Source organism: Sturnus vulgaris, chromosome 4, assembly GCF_052056855.1.
Source record: "Sturnus vulgaris isolate bStuVul1 chromosome 4, bStuVul1.hap1, whole genome shotgun sequence".
Lineage (NCBI taxonomy): Eukaryota > Metazoa > Chordata > Aves > Passeriformes > Sturnidae > Sturnus > Sturnus vulgaris.
The window spans coordinates 22,303,060-22,317,553 of record NC_142246.1 but is presented as its reverse complement, the minus strand read 5'-3'; the positions used below and the strand labels follow the sequence as shown (position 1 = coordinate 22,317,553).

Here is a 14,494-nt window from a genome sequence, read left to right as displayed (position 1 = left end):
AATTAATCCAAAGTTAATGGACTGTGTATGACTGCAGGACTGAGGCAAGGAATTTGTTCTTCAGTCTTTTCCATAGGTGCTATGTTTTTGGGAATACTGACTCCAGTCCTCAAAGTTATTTCTCATTTAGTTTCTCATTTGAAGTAAAATTCGGAAGTGTCTCTCCCCAAAGCTACTATTTAAATACATTTTATAAAGTCTGCTGATGTCGATTTACACAGGCAGAACTATTGTTCCAGTGACAGGTGATCTCCAACAGCGATTTTATCACCTTTATGTGACTCACACGCAGTGACTCCCTAGCCCTCTACTAAAATGGTCTACTTTTCAAAAAAGTATAAATGTTGCTACCGTTTTTATCTGAATATTTTTGACAGAACAGATTGCCTTGCTGGTTTTCTACAGTTTATTTACACTAGGAGATCACAGGGACTAGTAATACCCCACTCTAGGATAAAGTAGACTGACTGGTAGTCAGAAAAGGGGAGGCAATATCATCCTAATCTGCATCAACTGTAGTTGAAAAATGCTGCCCTTGAAAACGACTACTCTAAAACTCTCTGCCTATTTTGCTCCTGGATATGTGCACAAGTATGTCTATGATATAGTTCTCTCACTACAAGCTGTTAATCTTCCTTAGCTGGAAGTTTCTGTGCATCAGCTGAGATGCCACAGGTGAACAATATTTCTTTCCAACACAAAATTAAATAGCTTCAGTGAAAGGATTTGATTTTTATCTTGTACAGTACACTGTGCATCTTGCATGAAACCCATCACTTCTAGCAGCAGGACAATCCAGAATGCATAAACTATCTGCCTAATGACTTGTGAGAAATGTTAATGACAATTTCACACTTCTTTGGTTACACTGAACTGTAAATAGACAAATTATTTCAGAAAGGCATTAATATAGATGGTCAGGAAAATATCTAGACATCTAAGGCACAAAGTTATGCGTAATGATTCATTAAGTGTTATTCACATTTTCCCACAACTGTGTGCATTCTATTAGAGAAGTTCAAAGCATCTTTTCTGAGTTACATTAACTGCAGCAAAATAGCCTATCACTTGCCAGTGCTCTGCAGTATTCTGAATAAACATATACATCTTTGTGTGTGTGTAGTCATACAAATATGCTTTTGAGCACCTGATTCAAGAAAGATGCAGCAAATCTACTTGGAGTAGGAAAAAGGAAAGCTTAGATTTATGATTCTGTGACTTCCAGATGAAGTACACACCAGGTGGTCTGTGACTTCAGTAATAAATATACTGTAGAAAATATATGTGAAGTAGCACCTCTGAAAGATCACATACAAGGAAACTGGAGAAAGAACAGATATCTTCTAAGGAGCAGACCTGCAGAGACAAGGAATTTCATAGGTTGCACAAGGTCCTAATGTTTTAGACAGTAACAGCCTAAGCAGATAAATGCTTTTACCTGTCTTAAGGAAAGATGACCTTTTCTATTTTGTCTTGTGTCTTACAAAAAAAAAAAATAGTGCTTTCAACTGTGTAGGTCATACCAGGTCATACACCACAATGTTTAACTCATCACTGGATAATTTCTTGAATTTTGCAAAGCCTGTTCCAATGCAGATACTGGAGAGGAGTGTACTGCATGGTCTAATCCCAATCTCCGACATATTTTAAGGAGCTCAATGAAAATATTAACATGGATGGATTCTGGAGTAATTTATTTAATCCCCAAATTCCTGGGACTCAAATAACTATTAACTGTGCTTTTTCACCAGTATAATAGATACTGCATGTCACATTCCTTTCCCTTGCTTCTGCTCACAACTTTTTTTTTATAGCCTTGAATTGGTTCCATAATTTTGCAGACAAGCTAACACATGTAAGAAGAGAAAGCACACAGTTTCTTTATTGATATTTACTGACCTACAAAAGGCAGCATTTTCAGGGCTGTGGTTACATGCATTAGAATAATATGAAAATACTCCAGGTCAGCTAGGGGTGGCTTTGCTGAACTAAGCTGTAGGGGATGTACGTTTGACTGCAGCAGCAAAACCAGATGAGATCAGAAAACCACAACTGAAGCAACCATTAGATAAACATACGTGCACAAATAGGGCAGAAACACGTGTTGCCTTGGAAATGAAAATGATTATTTCTAATTTCAAAAGGCACAGAATTAAAAGAGGTCATGGGAGATAAGCCTACAAATTAAAGATGCACTCATTTTGTTACACTGGGTGTGCTAATGCAACTGTGCTGACACCTCTGACATCTCCATTTACTCTTTGTAACAGTAAACAGAAGAGCTATGCAATGGGCATTGTTAACTGTGAGCTTTTGGAATAAAGCACGCTTTTTTCCCTGTGTTGCTGCTTTTGTTTCTCTTGCCTCCATGATTTTTTGTCTTTCTGTTGGATGGCAATTTCCACAGAATATTATTGTTCATGTTCTTAGCTGGGAAGGTTTTGCTAACACTGCCTATCAACATGACCTGCCTTTTGGTTTGCCTGATCTGCCCAAGGCCAGATTACAGCACTCACAAATGCTTTAGTCAGATACATCCCACTTCACTGCAAGCTGTCTTATCTTCCACCTCCCAGCTTAGTAGCTTTGCATTCCCTGCAGAGCTGAGAGAGGCAGACACCTCTGGAGGGTAGCTCACTACGTCCAAAACCTAAACCCTCTGTGCAGCAATCCCTTGTCCATCTAGTACTCACAGGCAACTGGACTCTGAGTCAGTGGTACAGATGGGGAGGAGTTTGAGATTTTGTCCCTGGCTACCACACTGCCTTTGTAACCTGTGTCCTACCATGGGAGCACATCTAATGAAGAACTGATCAAAATTTAGTCTAGTAACATGAATGAAGTCTCATCTGGCTCAAGCTAAAGATGAAGACTGAGGCTTTAACTGAGCATCTTTCACCAGATGAGAAACTGAGGAATCTGAACCTGGCTGGAAGAGAATCACTTCACTACATGAAGTACAGAGATGTGGAAAATCCAGCCCTGCTCTGGTTTTGTACACTGAAATGTGGAACCCCACCGTGCTCCCTCTTAGGCTTTCCTATTGGCATTTCATTCACTTCAACCCTTCACAAATTTCTCTTCCTTGCAGTTAAAACAAAAAACCCAGGCTATATTCTTACAATACCTACAATACCTATGTAGTCTATAAATCAGGAATCACTCCAATTAATCTAGTAAATGAGACTAGATTCAGATCTCTTTATTGCAAGCATAAAAGGTTTCAATAATAGCAATAAGAATAAAGGTTGTTACACCATTATATTGGTTCTCAGTCTTTTCTAGACTATAAACCCATGTTAAAAGACATAAAGAAAGCAAAAGGAACTGCCAACCCCCAAATACATCCACATTTCCTTCCATCTGTTACTTGCATTCAGCATTCTTAAAAAGAAATAAAAGGGCTTTGCTGCTACAGCAACCCTAAAGTGTTATTTACAAAACAACTGTGACCACCATGTAATTTCAACCCAAAGTAGTTTTCCCTTAATCAGCTGAATTTATGAAATAAAAAAAAGTCTGAAGAGATTAACTATCCTCTTTATGATCACATAAAGTGATACAAGCATAACACCCAGCCTTCTTTTTTTTATTATTGTACTTTGTTTTGCAACAGGTGAATAGTATCTATAGAGAATAGAAAAGACATTTGCAATGTTTGAATACTTTAGTTTCACATTATCTGCAGCACTGACATTTCTGTTCCACACAGAAGTCAACTTAAGCAATGCAATGCTAATTATTACACATACCCATGTGTAATAATATCCAAGCTCATGAACACAGCGACACCTCAAGTGACATTTCATTCTGTCATACTGAGTGACAAAAAGTGCTTTTCAGCATACCAGGGAGAACTATGGGCGTCTGATATTTTCATGTGCCATTCTCATAGTTGAGGAGCTAGATGAGAATATACACGAGAACAAAATAATCAATATAGCAGACCATTAATTACAAACAATACATGAGAAAGATGCATTACACAACCTTATAGAATGAATTTCAGGGATCATGTGAATCAAACAGCTGGTTTGCTTTTTTTTTATTACCTTTACCAAGTGAATGTATTGACAGGTGCTAGGCTTAGCAACAGCCCTAAAGGTAAAACACTTTAAACTTACATAGAGTGAAGCATTTGTATACAGCACGATAGAGAACAGACTTTGCTTGGAAATGCAGCTCATCATTCATGATAACTTCATCATGATAACTTCAGCACCTTATGAACGCCATACCTCATTCAAAACACCACAGCACATGAAAGGCAAGGCTTGCAGAAGGTAGTCACTTTCATTAAGCTAGCAGATAGATTAGTTGGAAGAAAAACCGAGGAGCCATGCTTTAAAGCACAGAAGCTGTTTTTAAAATGCAAGTCACAAGCTGCCAGTACAAATTGAAAATATGTTTTGCCTCACACAAGCCTCGGAGATAAAGAGTTTGCTGTTACAGCTAAGCTAACCTAATGGATTCTTGGTACAGTTATGGAAGTTTCTACTCCTCTCTGTCTTCCACACTTGTCCCTTCTGCTTGCCCTGAAACTAATCTTAAAGAGTCGGTTTGCAGAATTGAAGGGGCAAAAAATGGATTTTTCTTTCCTCTAGAGTTATTCTTATATCAGTTTAGCTTCATGAACTGGATTAGAGGGAACTCAGAGGAACTGCTGATACAGGGAGAAGGAAGAAACATGCAAGGAAAAGACAGGTGGGAGACTACACATTTCAGTGGCTAGTACCCATTAATTGATTTAGATGCAATAGTCACCCTCTTGAGGATGATAGTTTTATCAACACTGTTAAAAGACTGGATTGTGTAATGACTGATTTACTAAAAAACACAATTGAAAAGAAAGAGACTAAAATGGTGATAATAAGTACAAGTTGTTCCTTCATATCACAGTGAGCTCTCTTCTCCCATATCACCATTCCAGCAACTATTTCAGTGGTTCTGCTCCACTGTGGTTCCACAAGGAGGAACTAACTTTGTACCTTTTAAAAACAAAAGAAATCTCTTCTCCTCATTGATGAAACTGATTCAATAGTTTGCTTAGTGTGACATCTAGTGTCAAGACCCTAAAGATAGTTCAGGCAGTGACCGAAACTAATCCAAAAGCATTACAGATTCTGTTGTGTAGAGTATCATATCTGTCTTGTCCTGGGGACTTCAATCCAAATAATGTCAAAATCAGTTCAAACACAACAAGTATTTTCTTTGGAATAAAAAATTACCACCAACACAATCCCTGGCTGTATGTGCAGACTTACTTAAAGGAGGATGAGATACAAATTATATGGAAACCAAGTTATTATCAGGAACTAAAATCAGCTGTGCTAAACAAATTATAGCCATGCATTAAAAATGCTCATCTGTTTGTGAATTCTCTATCAGTGTTTGAAGGATAATGAAACTGAGATCATTGGAACAACATTCTAACTCAGTCTTAAATAGGTAGGAATGCAAGAATAGTTAACTACAGTAAGAAGAATTATTCACTGGAAAAACCTACCCAGTGTAGAGTCTCCATTGCTGGAGGTTTTCGAGATGTGACTGGCCAACATGCTAGATAATCTCATCTAGATGCATAAAGCTTTCGCACAAAACCCTCAACTAGATGACTTTTCAAGGTACTTTCCAACCCTGGCTGGTCTACAATACTCTTTATTAAAAGCAGAATGTATTTGTTTAAGCTTTTAAGATGTTATTTAGTCCACCTCAAACTATTTCTGCTATTTTTATGAAGTATGATTTTGAAGAAAAATATAAAGTATAGTAAATATTGGTCATATTTCACCAGACAAGCAGCTGTGTTATACAATATGACGACAGAACAACAGAAAAGTAACAGACTGAAGGTGCTGCTACCAAGTCTTAACTCTAAGAAGGCAATTTTACTTACAGAATTTGCTACACTGAAGGAATAGCAACTTTACAATGGACTGGCTCACAGCAAAACTATTTTCTGGTGTGGGTGGAATAGGAGATGAAGGGTTATCACATATTCAGCTATTAAATGGAGTAACTTTAAATGGAGTAACTGAAGTGAAATAATAAATATATAATAATAATAAAGTTTATAGAAATTCCCAATAATTTTAATTTTATTCCATATATCTCATCAGAGAATTATCATACTGAAGGATCTATGTGGTCTGCACCGTATCATATCCTGTCCATGACAGTGAGAGACAGTAAATATTTCACAGGATCAAGCATGAGCTTTCATAATAAACTAGGAAATAATCCCTCTGTACCAGGAATGCAAAATATTACCTGGTGCATTGATTTCCTGGCACAGGAAAAGAAATCTGAGACCAGCTATGTGGTCTTCCAAGTTACCTTGGGTTCAGAAAATATGGAAGAATGTACATTTGATTTCTTCTTAATTCAAAGTCTATGAATTTAATAAATTCACGAAGTTAGATTTAAAATTATTAGACAGTAACATGGAAACTCAATCTACCCTGATCCCAGGGTCAGGAAGTCTATCTGCAGTCTATGCTGCAGATTCCAGGAAACAGGAAAACAGGGAGAACTGCTGCTTTATATACATCTGGGTTTACGTGCCTTCCTAGTTATTCTTGGTCACTGCCAGAACCTAAATAGTAGATGGGTCTTCAGTGTGAAAGAGTGCAACCATTCTGATGCTGAATTAAAATTATTCTAAAATTTTCCTTTTCCTTTCCTACATGTGGATGCTTTTTCTAAGGCAATTTGACTTGTTCCAACTGGAACAAAACCCCTCATTTTTAGATAATAATAATCCTAAAAATATATATTCATAGTGATGATATGCCTATTCAAAACAGACATCACATGAACTTATCAAGTCAGACTGCCTACACAACAAACTTGCTCCACACACCCTAGAAACCTATTCTGAATGTAACTAGAAATGTTAATTGCTGGACTGTCTGAAAGAAAATGTAGTTTTGTACTACTGACTGTGGATGTTACTGAAAAAAAAAAGAGGACAAGAAAACTTCCTTCCTCTGAGAAACAGACAGAAACCATTTACTGTCCATGAAACAGAGGAGATAAGGAGGAGAATTATTTAGCCTTATATGGGATCATAAAATCAATATCTCTATTGAACTAATTTTCAATATCTCTATTGAACTCATTTTTAGTAAATAGCAAGTAATTTTAATTCCTAGGTCATCTTTTAAAGGCGTTCTCTGGATCCTTTATGAGAACTGACTAGCTAACAGATTTTTTTGCTACAAAACATTTCTGGTTCATGAGAAATTATTTCCCACTGGTAACTACATATTTCTATGCTTTACTTTTTGTCTGCGAGTTTTCAAAGAGCAACAATTAAGTTTTACTTAAAGTCTTCATACGGACATTTTGTACTGACCTACTATTGGAAATGAGAGTACAGGGAGAGGGAGTACAGGACCCATGTTTCAATACATTGTTCTACTGTCTGAAATCTAGTGTGACAGTGTGACAGTTTCACTAGGTAGCAATGAAAGCTGGAATGATTTACTAGAAGTGAATTAATGTTGTGCAGGCAGGAGTCAAACCTGGCATACAAAGCATTAACACACGAGCATGAATCCAGATTGCCTTGAGTTGAGAAACCGTAAGCCTTTGGCCAACAGAAATTGTACTGGATTATGGATCCTTTCTATGAAGAAGTCACAATCAAATAATTCATTAACTTTACAAAAACGCCTAGCATCTTGTCCATAATTTGAATAATTAGGAAGGTCCATCTTCCTCTCTAAAAAAATCATGCTTCTCAAGCTTATCAAGGCAAAATTGTCTACGAATTCTTAAGATGCAACACTAATATGTCTAATGACACATGAAAATTATTAATTATTTCCACACACTTTACCAACTGAACACTTACCCACTGTGGCAGAAGCTGATGACAGGAGAGACTTTCCCCAGGTACCCCAAGCTCCCCATCTACTTGCTTTAGAAGAGGAGTCTGCAGCCTATAAGAAGAAAAATGTTACTCCACTGCCTAAAAATCTTGTTCTCAAAAGGCAGGAGGAAACACAAAGAACCTATCAGGCAACAAAGTCTGGCATTTCATAGATGAAGACAGATTGGGTATTACATGGAGTTCAGACTTCTGTGCACAAAGAAGCACAAGCATAGTTCACATCATCTATTCCTGGAAGAGTTTTAAACTCGAGATGTCTTTACAGATGTCCTAATATTTCCTCAGGCCAATCCTATAGCTCGTATGAGGGCTAATATTAGGGAGAGGCAGGAACCTGTCTCCTTCCTTCCTGGGTTGGCTCCCCTCCTGAGTTGGAGGCTTCTCTTCCTAAGTCTCCTCAAATGTGTAATTCAGTAGATGCACAGGGAACTCCTAACAACTGAGTTCAATAAAAACACAGAGAAGGTATTGCACACCTTTTACAGTAATGAGTAGTGCTAAGCAATTATCAGTATTCCATATTTAAACCATGTTAAGAAATTGTTATCTCAAGAAAGCCTCCAGTAACATATCACCTCTACACAATGCAAGTTTTATTGCAACCAGACTTGAAAAAGTCTGGTAAATTAATATCATACTGGCAAAGTGAAATTAAACTATTCCCAGTTTTCAAAAGCTTAGTGTTGCAATTTAATTTATCCCTATGCAGGTCTTCTGTGTAACTCCCTAGGCTTTTTTGATAAACAGTACATACACTATACAAAATTCTGTCCTTACAATGCAGGGAGAGGAAGGCTTTTACAGAAAAGAAAGTATTGCTTACTGGATTGCTTTGCTCATGCATTGTTTCTTCCAACTCGGGTTCTGTATCAAGGCTTACAGTTTCAACGCACTCAGTGGGCAAGTCTTCAGTTGTCTCTTCACTGGAAGGCAGGATGGAAGGTAGGTTTTCAACAAGTTTTTCAGTCAAAGGGTTTTCATTAATGAATATGTCTCCTTCCTCTCTATTACTGACATTCTGAGTGACCTGTCCATGTTGATCTTGTGAAGACTCCTGCAAGATCTCAGCTTCTACGAGGTGTGGTACTGATTCATGAGGCAGTACTTCATTGTTGGGCATTTCCATTACTTCAGGTTTCTCTTCAGATGGGGTGCCATCAGATATATCTTCAGACATTTTCACTTCTGAATATAGAAAGTAAAGTATTTTAGGTACCATATACATTTGACTGTTTATTATAAAATACACAGTGTTTACCATATGCTACTGCTGAACAACAATACAGCCTTGATGTAAGACCTCCTAAAGCATGGGGCCCTGTGGCACATGCATCATGTTGGCACTGGTATCAGGATAATACTGTCAATACTCCACTCACTCTGCAGGATCCCACTCAGAACAGCATTACTGTTTTCCAAAATACCGTTTAGTGAGGGTGAAAGGATATTAATTTGTCTGGAGAAATCAAATGTAAGAGTTTCCACACAGTTAATTTCTATATATCAGGTGTGTATGAAAGACCATTGCAAAACAAAATAATCTGAGCTGCAATAGCCAAGCAGCTCTTGCTCTCCCTTTCATCACTGCAACATAGACAGGTTCCTACAGACTGCTGACTGATAGTGAGGAGGATAACTCTGTAACAAAAACTGTGGTGATATTCATGTGTTTGAGAAGGGGCATAATCTGTGAACATGACAGGCCATGGGCCCTAGAGCTATTTCACAGACACAGCTATAGCATAGAGTCATTGCTCACACTGTTTCTGTCCCAGAGCCTTGCTCTTTGGGGAGTGTAACACTTCTCACCATCGCCTAAAATTCCAGCTGTGTGATTAAACTTCAGTTTTGAAGCCTAGGTAAGCTTGTATGAAGTAGTTACTGATTTTTACTTTTTTTTTTTAAGTTATGAACCAGTAAGCTCTGCAGCTGATTAAGGAGTGGCACTGCCAGAGTCCAAAAGGACTGCTGGTCTGTGATTATTAACACCTATTTGTTGGTAACAACAGTACACTTGTCACTCAGAAGACAATCCTTGGCAGAGAGCTCACAAAATGTTAGGTTGCATGGCATAAAAAGACTTGTACAATCCTCTCTGTAGATGCTGCCTTTTCATTGACTCTGATATTAACTAAATATGGCTCAAAGGTTTGCATCTGTCAGGAAGAATGGAGGTTCTATGAGAGACTGAAGAACTGAGGGGAAAAAAAGGCAAAAAGCAAAACATAACTGGGATTCAGGAGAAATTTGCCAGAGAAGCATGTATTTAAATGACTGTATTTTATTAAAGTCTATAGAAGCATATACATCTATTGCTTTAGCAGCCTGTTTATCTAATGTGAAAGTAGATCACTTGTTTGAACAGTTCCAAGTGTAGCACTTTGGATCAGTGAGCAAGAAACATAAGTAAAAAAGAAAGCACTTGCTACCACTTGTGTTACTTCAGCTTACCCTGTACCTTAATTATCTTCAGAAAACATGAATTCTCGAGTCAGAATCTTTGCAGCTGACAGTTGTCCATTAAAAATACAGCAAGTATTATTATATGTTTTAGTGTAGGGAAGTATTGCTACTGTTTTAACATTACTCACTGTGTGATGGGCAGCATCACGTAAGGAAAATTTTTATATTTGTAAACCAAATTCCATCATGAGATATGAGCATCCTCCATTAAGACCTGTAAAACCTGTACACACATACTTCATAATTTTGAACGGGCATTAGCTCTGAGCCCAGTACTTTTTAAAGCATCACACAGACGTGCAAATGGATTTTTGCAGCACTGGGTTATCTTTGGGTACCACTCGGGCCACGGTCCCTGCTGAACCTTCCTTCCAGGACCACGGCACGTAACAGCGAATTACCGCGTCTGTCAGAACACAGGAGCCGTGCTGCACCCGGGGTCAGCTCATTCAACCTCCCATCCGTGAGACTGTCCGGATCCTAATCAACTCGGACAGCTCCGCCCAAAGGGAATTACTCTCCGGGGAGTTCGTGAGGGCGATGCTAAGACCAGCCCGGACCGGTGGCAGGGGAGTGTCCGGCCTGCACCGACCAGCCGCGCTGAGGGGGCCGGCGGCGGCGGCACCTGCCGAGCGTCCGTCTGAAGTTTCATCTCTCCTGGAAAGCAAAGCCCAGCCGCCGCCGGGCATCTTCGGGCACCAATCACCGTCCCCCAGCGGGAGGGAGGAATAACTTTTTTTGGCCACAGCACCTCGCTCCCCTCTCGCTCGATGCCCGCTGTCGCTCCTCCTCCGCGGGACGCTGCGGGCACTGCGAGCGCAGGCGAACCTCCCCTGGCGCCGCCGCGGGCAGCTCCCCCTGCCCGCTGCCCTCTGTCCCCTGCCCAGGCGGGGCAGGAGCAGCCGGGGCGCCGCTCCCACAAGCCCGCAGCGGCCACAGCTTCCCGCTTCTCCTTTTATTTTGTTCCCTTTTTGAAATTCCCCTCTGGGACAGAGCTGTGTGGCGCAGCCACTGCCAAAAGCGGCAGAAAATGCAGAAATCGCCGTGCTCCTTACCGCTCAGCAGTGCCCCGACCGGCGCGCCCCCGGCTTCTTCTCTTCCCCGCCCCGCCACGTCGGCAGCAGCGGGGGGAGGAGGCAGAGCGGGCCAGGCAGCCCGGGCCAGCCCCAGGGAGGAGGGAGGGCTGGTTTATGTCCCCTGCTCGCCTTCCGGCTGTGTGAAGTGGCCGCGTGCTGTACAGGGGAAGCGCCGCTGCCGAGCCGTGCCCGGGCTCCAGGCTTCTCTGACCCAGCGTCAGATGGGAAACCATCCCGGCCGCCATGGCCGCCCCTCACGGCCCCCGGCGGGACCCCCTGGAAGTGCCGGCCCGGAGCGTCGGGCGCGGCTGCGGCTGCGCTTCCCTCAGGGCCGACGGCACCCTCGCGTCCGCGCTGAGGCGGAAAGGGGGTAAATTTCATAGAATCATAGAATACACTGAGTTGGAAGGGACCTGTCAGATCAACGAGTCCAACTCCTGGCCCTGTACAGGACTCCCCAAGAATCACACCACGTGCCTGAGAGCGTTGTCTCTAAACGTTTCCTGGCCTCGGACAAGCTTAATGCTGTGGTTACTTCGCTGGAAAGCCGGTTCAGTGCTCAACCATCCTCTGAGAGAAAAGGTCCAAATTAATCTAGTTGCTGAGCTGGCATAAAAATTTATTATTTTCTTTTGGGGAAGTTTAATCCTTCCTCAAAGTGAGCACTTAGAGACCCGTGGGGTTGCGGAATTAAACCGAGATGTATCTTCGCATGCCGCTTGGCACCTCCGTTTTCTCTGTGTTTACAGGAAATGCCCCTGACAGAAGCCGGCGGTGCGTGCATGCATTTCCAGTCAGTTGGTGAAACACTTGGTTGGGCAACTTTCAGGCTCTTCCCAACAGCCTGTGGTTCTTGTTTCTGTGTATTTCCTCATACCCATGCCTCTTTTTGCCACCTCATTTTAAGATGCGTGCCCTTTACGGTGATCAAAGGCAATTCCACGGTTCATAATAGCATCATTTCTATCACTAGTCTGCCAACGAGAGAAGTGACTTTTGACACAGGAGGCAAACCAGCACATTGTGAGCCATCGAGGACAGCTACTCCAAGAGGTCACAAAAAAAAGCCCCAGTTCTCAAGTAGTTTTACAAATACCGATTATGCTATGTGACTTAGACATTTACCAGGCATAAGTCTCTGAAGTTTCTCATTAAGGTAGTTGGTAGCAGACCAAATGTTTGTATCCTTACATAATAAGTTTCTTTTGAAGGTCTTTCAGTAAGAATTTGTGTCAGGGAATGCTGGGTAATTTATTAATGTTAGATATATTTATTGAAAATGAAATCGAGTGGCCTCAGGGATTTTCCTCTGCTTTTCAGTGGAGCTTGTGGAAGAGTAAGAGCAGTATCTTAGGAGGAATCATGGTAGCTGGAGATTGTTTAACCCATGACAGATAAAGATTTTGACTGTAACACGGATCTTGCACTGTTAGTTTTACAGATTTTTTACATAACCATGCATGTTATAGAACTGCAAGACATTGTTAATCACTGTTGTGACCCAAAGTTATCACCTAAGGGTGCAATTAACAATACATGTACAAGAATGTGTATGTCTGCCTGTTTTGTATACATTTCGTAAATGCATATATTTTGTAAGTTCTTAAACTACTTTTTTGGATTTAAGACTTTAACACTTAGAATTTTCTAATTTTTTTTCTCTTTCGATTTTTAGTAATTGGTTTCACTTGTATTGTTTCACTATGGTAATATTGCAAATGGTTTTGGAATAAATAAGCATTAGAGATTGAACACTTCCACTCATCTCAAATTCCATTGATGTTTGTTACTACTCTGTCATCGTCTTTCTAAAGGGTTTCAGAAAAGATACCTGCCTTTTAATAAATAGATAAATATGAATAAAAATGAATAGATAAAGATAAATATGAATAAAAAGACATTTGGCTACTTTTAACAGAACATGGAAGCATGCAAGACATTCATGGACTGTATTAATCTACCTCCAGTGATTGCACTGGTAAATCTGAGTGGTAAATCTGAAGGGTTAATGGCGTGCAATGAATGGTAATGTGCTTATTTTGCTCTTTAATGTATTGTTTGTCTGTCTTTATAATACATAGGCACACAAAAAATGCCAGTGGCAGCTCACACTGTCACTGAATTGAAGAGATCCTCTGGAATAAGAGTCTCTACTACAAGAGTACTACTATAAGACTCATCAACATTATAACAGAGAATTTTCCATATTCTGTTGCTTACTACTTTTCCTATCTTTCTATTTCATTTTTGGATGATCACTTTTCACTTGAGGCTCAGAAATTAAATATAATCTACAGAATAAGCTTCAAAGTGAAAAAGTAGTTTTTTAGATTGTTTTCTCTGCTTCCTGAATCATTGAAGTATTTACTCATGAATGTGTTATGATATGGTCACCCAGAAAGGCAGTTCTGTATTTAGATCTCAGCTGTGGTGGAATTTCTGACCAACATTATACAGAAGTAAAGAAAGACTGGTTTATGTCTTTGCTGGGACAAAAACCCTGTGTTTGGGAATTCAGTACAAAAGTCACTGCTCTGTTTTAATTTAAAAAAAAAACAAAACCAAAACAAACCCCACTCAATGTTTCCAAGTTCATTGTTTAACACAATCACAACAATGCTGGAGCAGGAGATGGATTATTATTCTATTCCCATTAAATAGAAATTAAACTAAGACAAATGGTACTTTTATAAGCCAGCCTTGATAAGAGGCTGACAGCTAAATTTGTATAGCAAAATGGACAAAAAATTGCAATAATGCATATAGACGTATATAATTATTAAGTTCAGATAGGGAGATGTTTGAATTTCTTGTTCAAAAGAAGTACTTACTTTCATATTAATTTAATGAAAGTAGAAAGTTGGTAAAAATATATTTTTCTCCTGTTTAATATATTGCAAAGCATAAAAAGACAAAGTTCAATAATAATAGAATAGTGTGGATTTTAAAGTAATGTTGCATATGAAAAACATACCTGGAGAAAAGTAAATGCCATTTCACAAGCTGTCAGTAGATGGCACAAACGTGTATAAAAATTTGGGCGTTCCTAAGTATTGTT

General features: G+C 39.7%; 1 protein-coding gene across 2 annotated transcripts in view; it reads right to left on the bottom strand.

The window, feature by feature from the left end:
• The window catches only part of FAM114A1 (family with sequence similarity 114 member A1), a 28,858-nt gene extending 17,366 nt beyond the window's left edge, over window positions 1-11,492 (bottom strand). For both annotated transcript variants that reach the window (XM_014871030.2, XM_014871035.2), the window contains exons 1-3: window positions 11,416-11,492; window positions 8,721-9,082; window positions 7,859-7,946 (exon numbers count right to left, since the gene is read on the bottom strand). In XM_014871030.2, the coding sequence (XP_014726516.1) occupies window positions 7,859-7,946; window positions 8,721-9,074 (442 nt within the window). In that variant the 5' untranslated portion in view covers window positions 9,075-9,082; window positions 11,416-11,492. The remainder of the gene's footprint in view (window positions 1-7,858; window positions 7,947-8,720; window positions 9,083-11,415) is intronic.
• Between the last annotated feature and the right edge of the window lie 3,002 nt (window positions 11,493-14,494).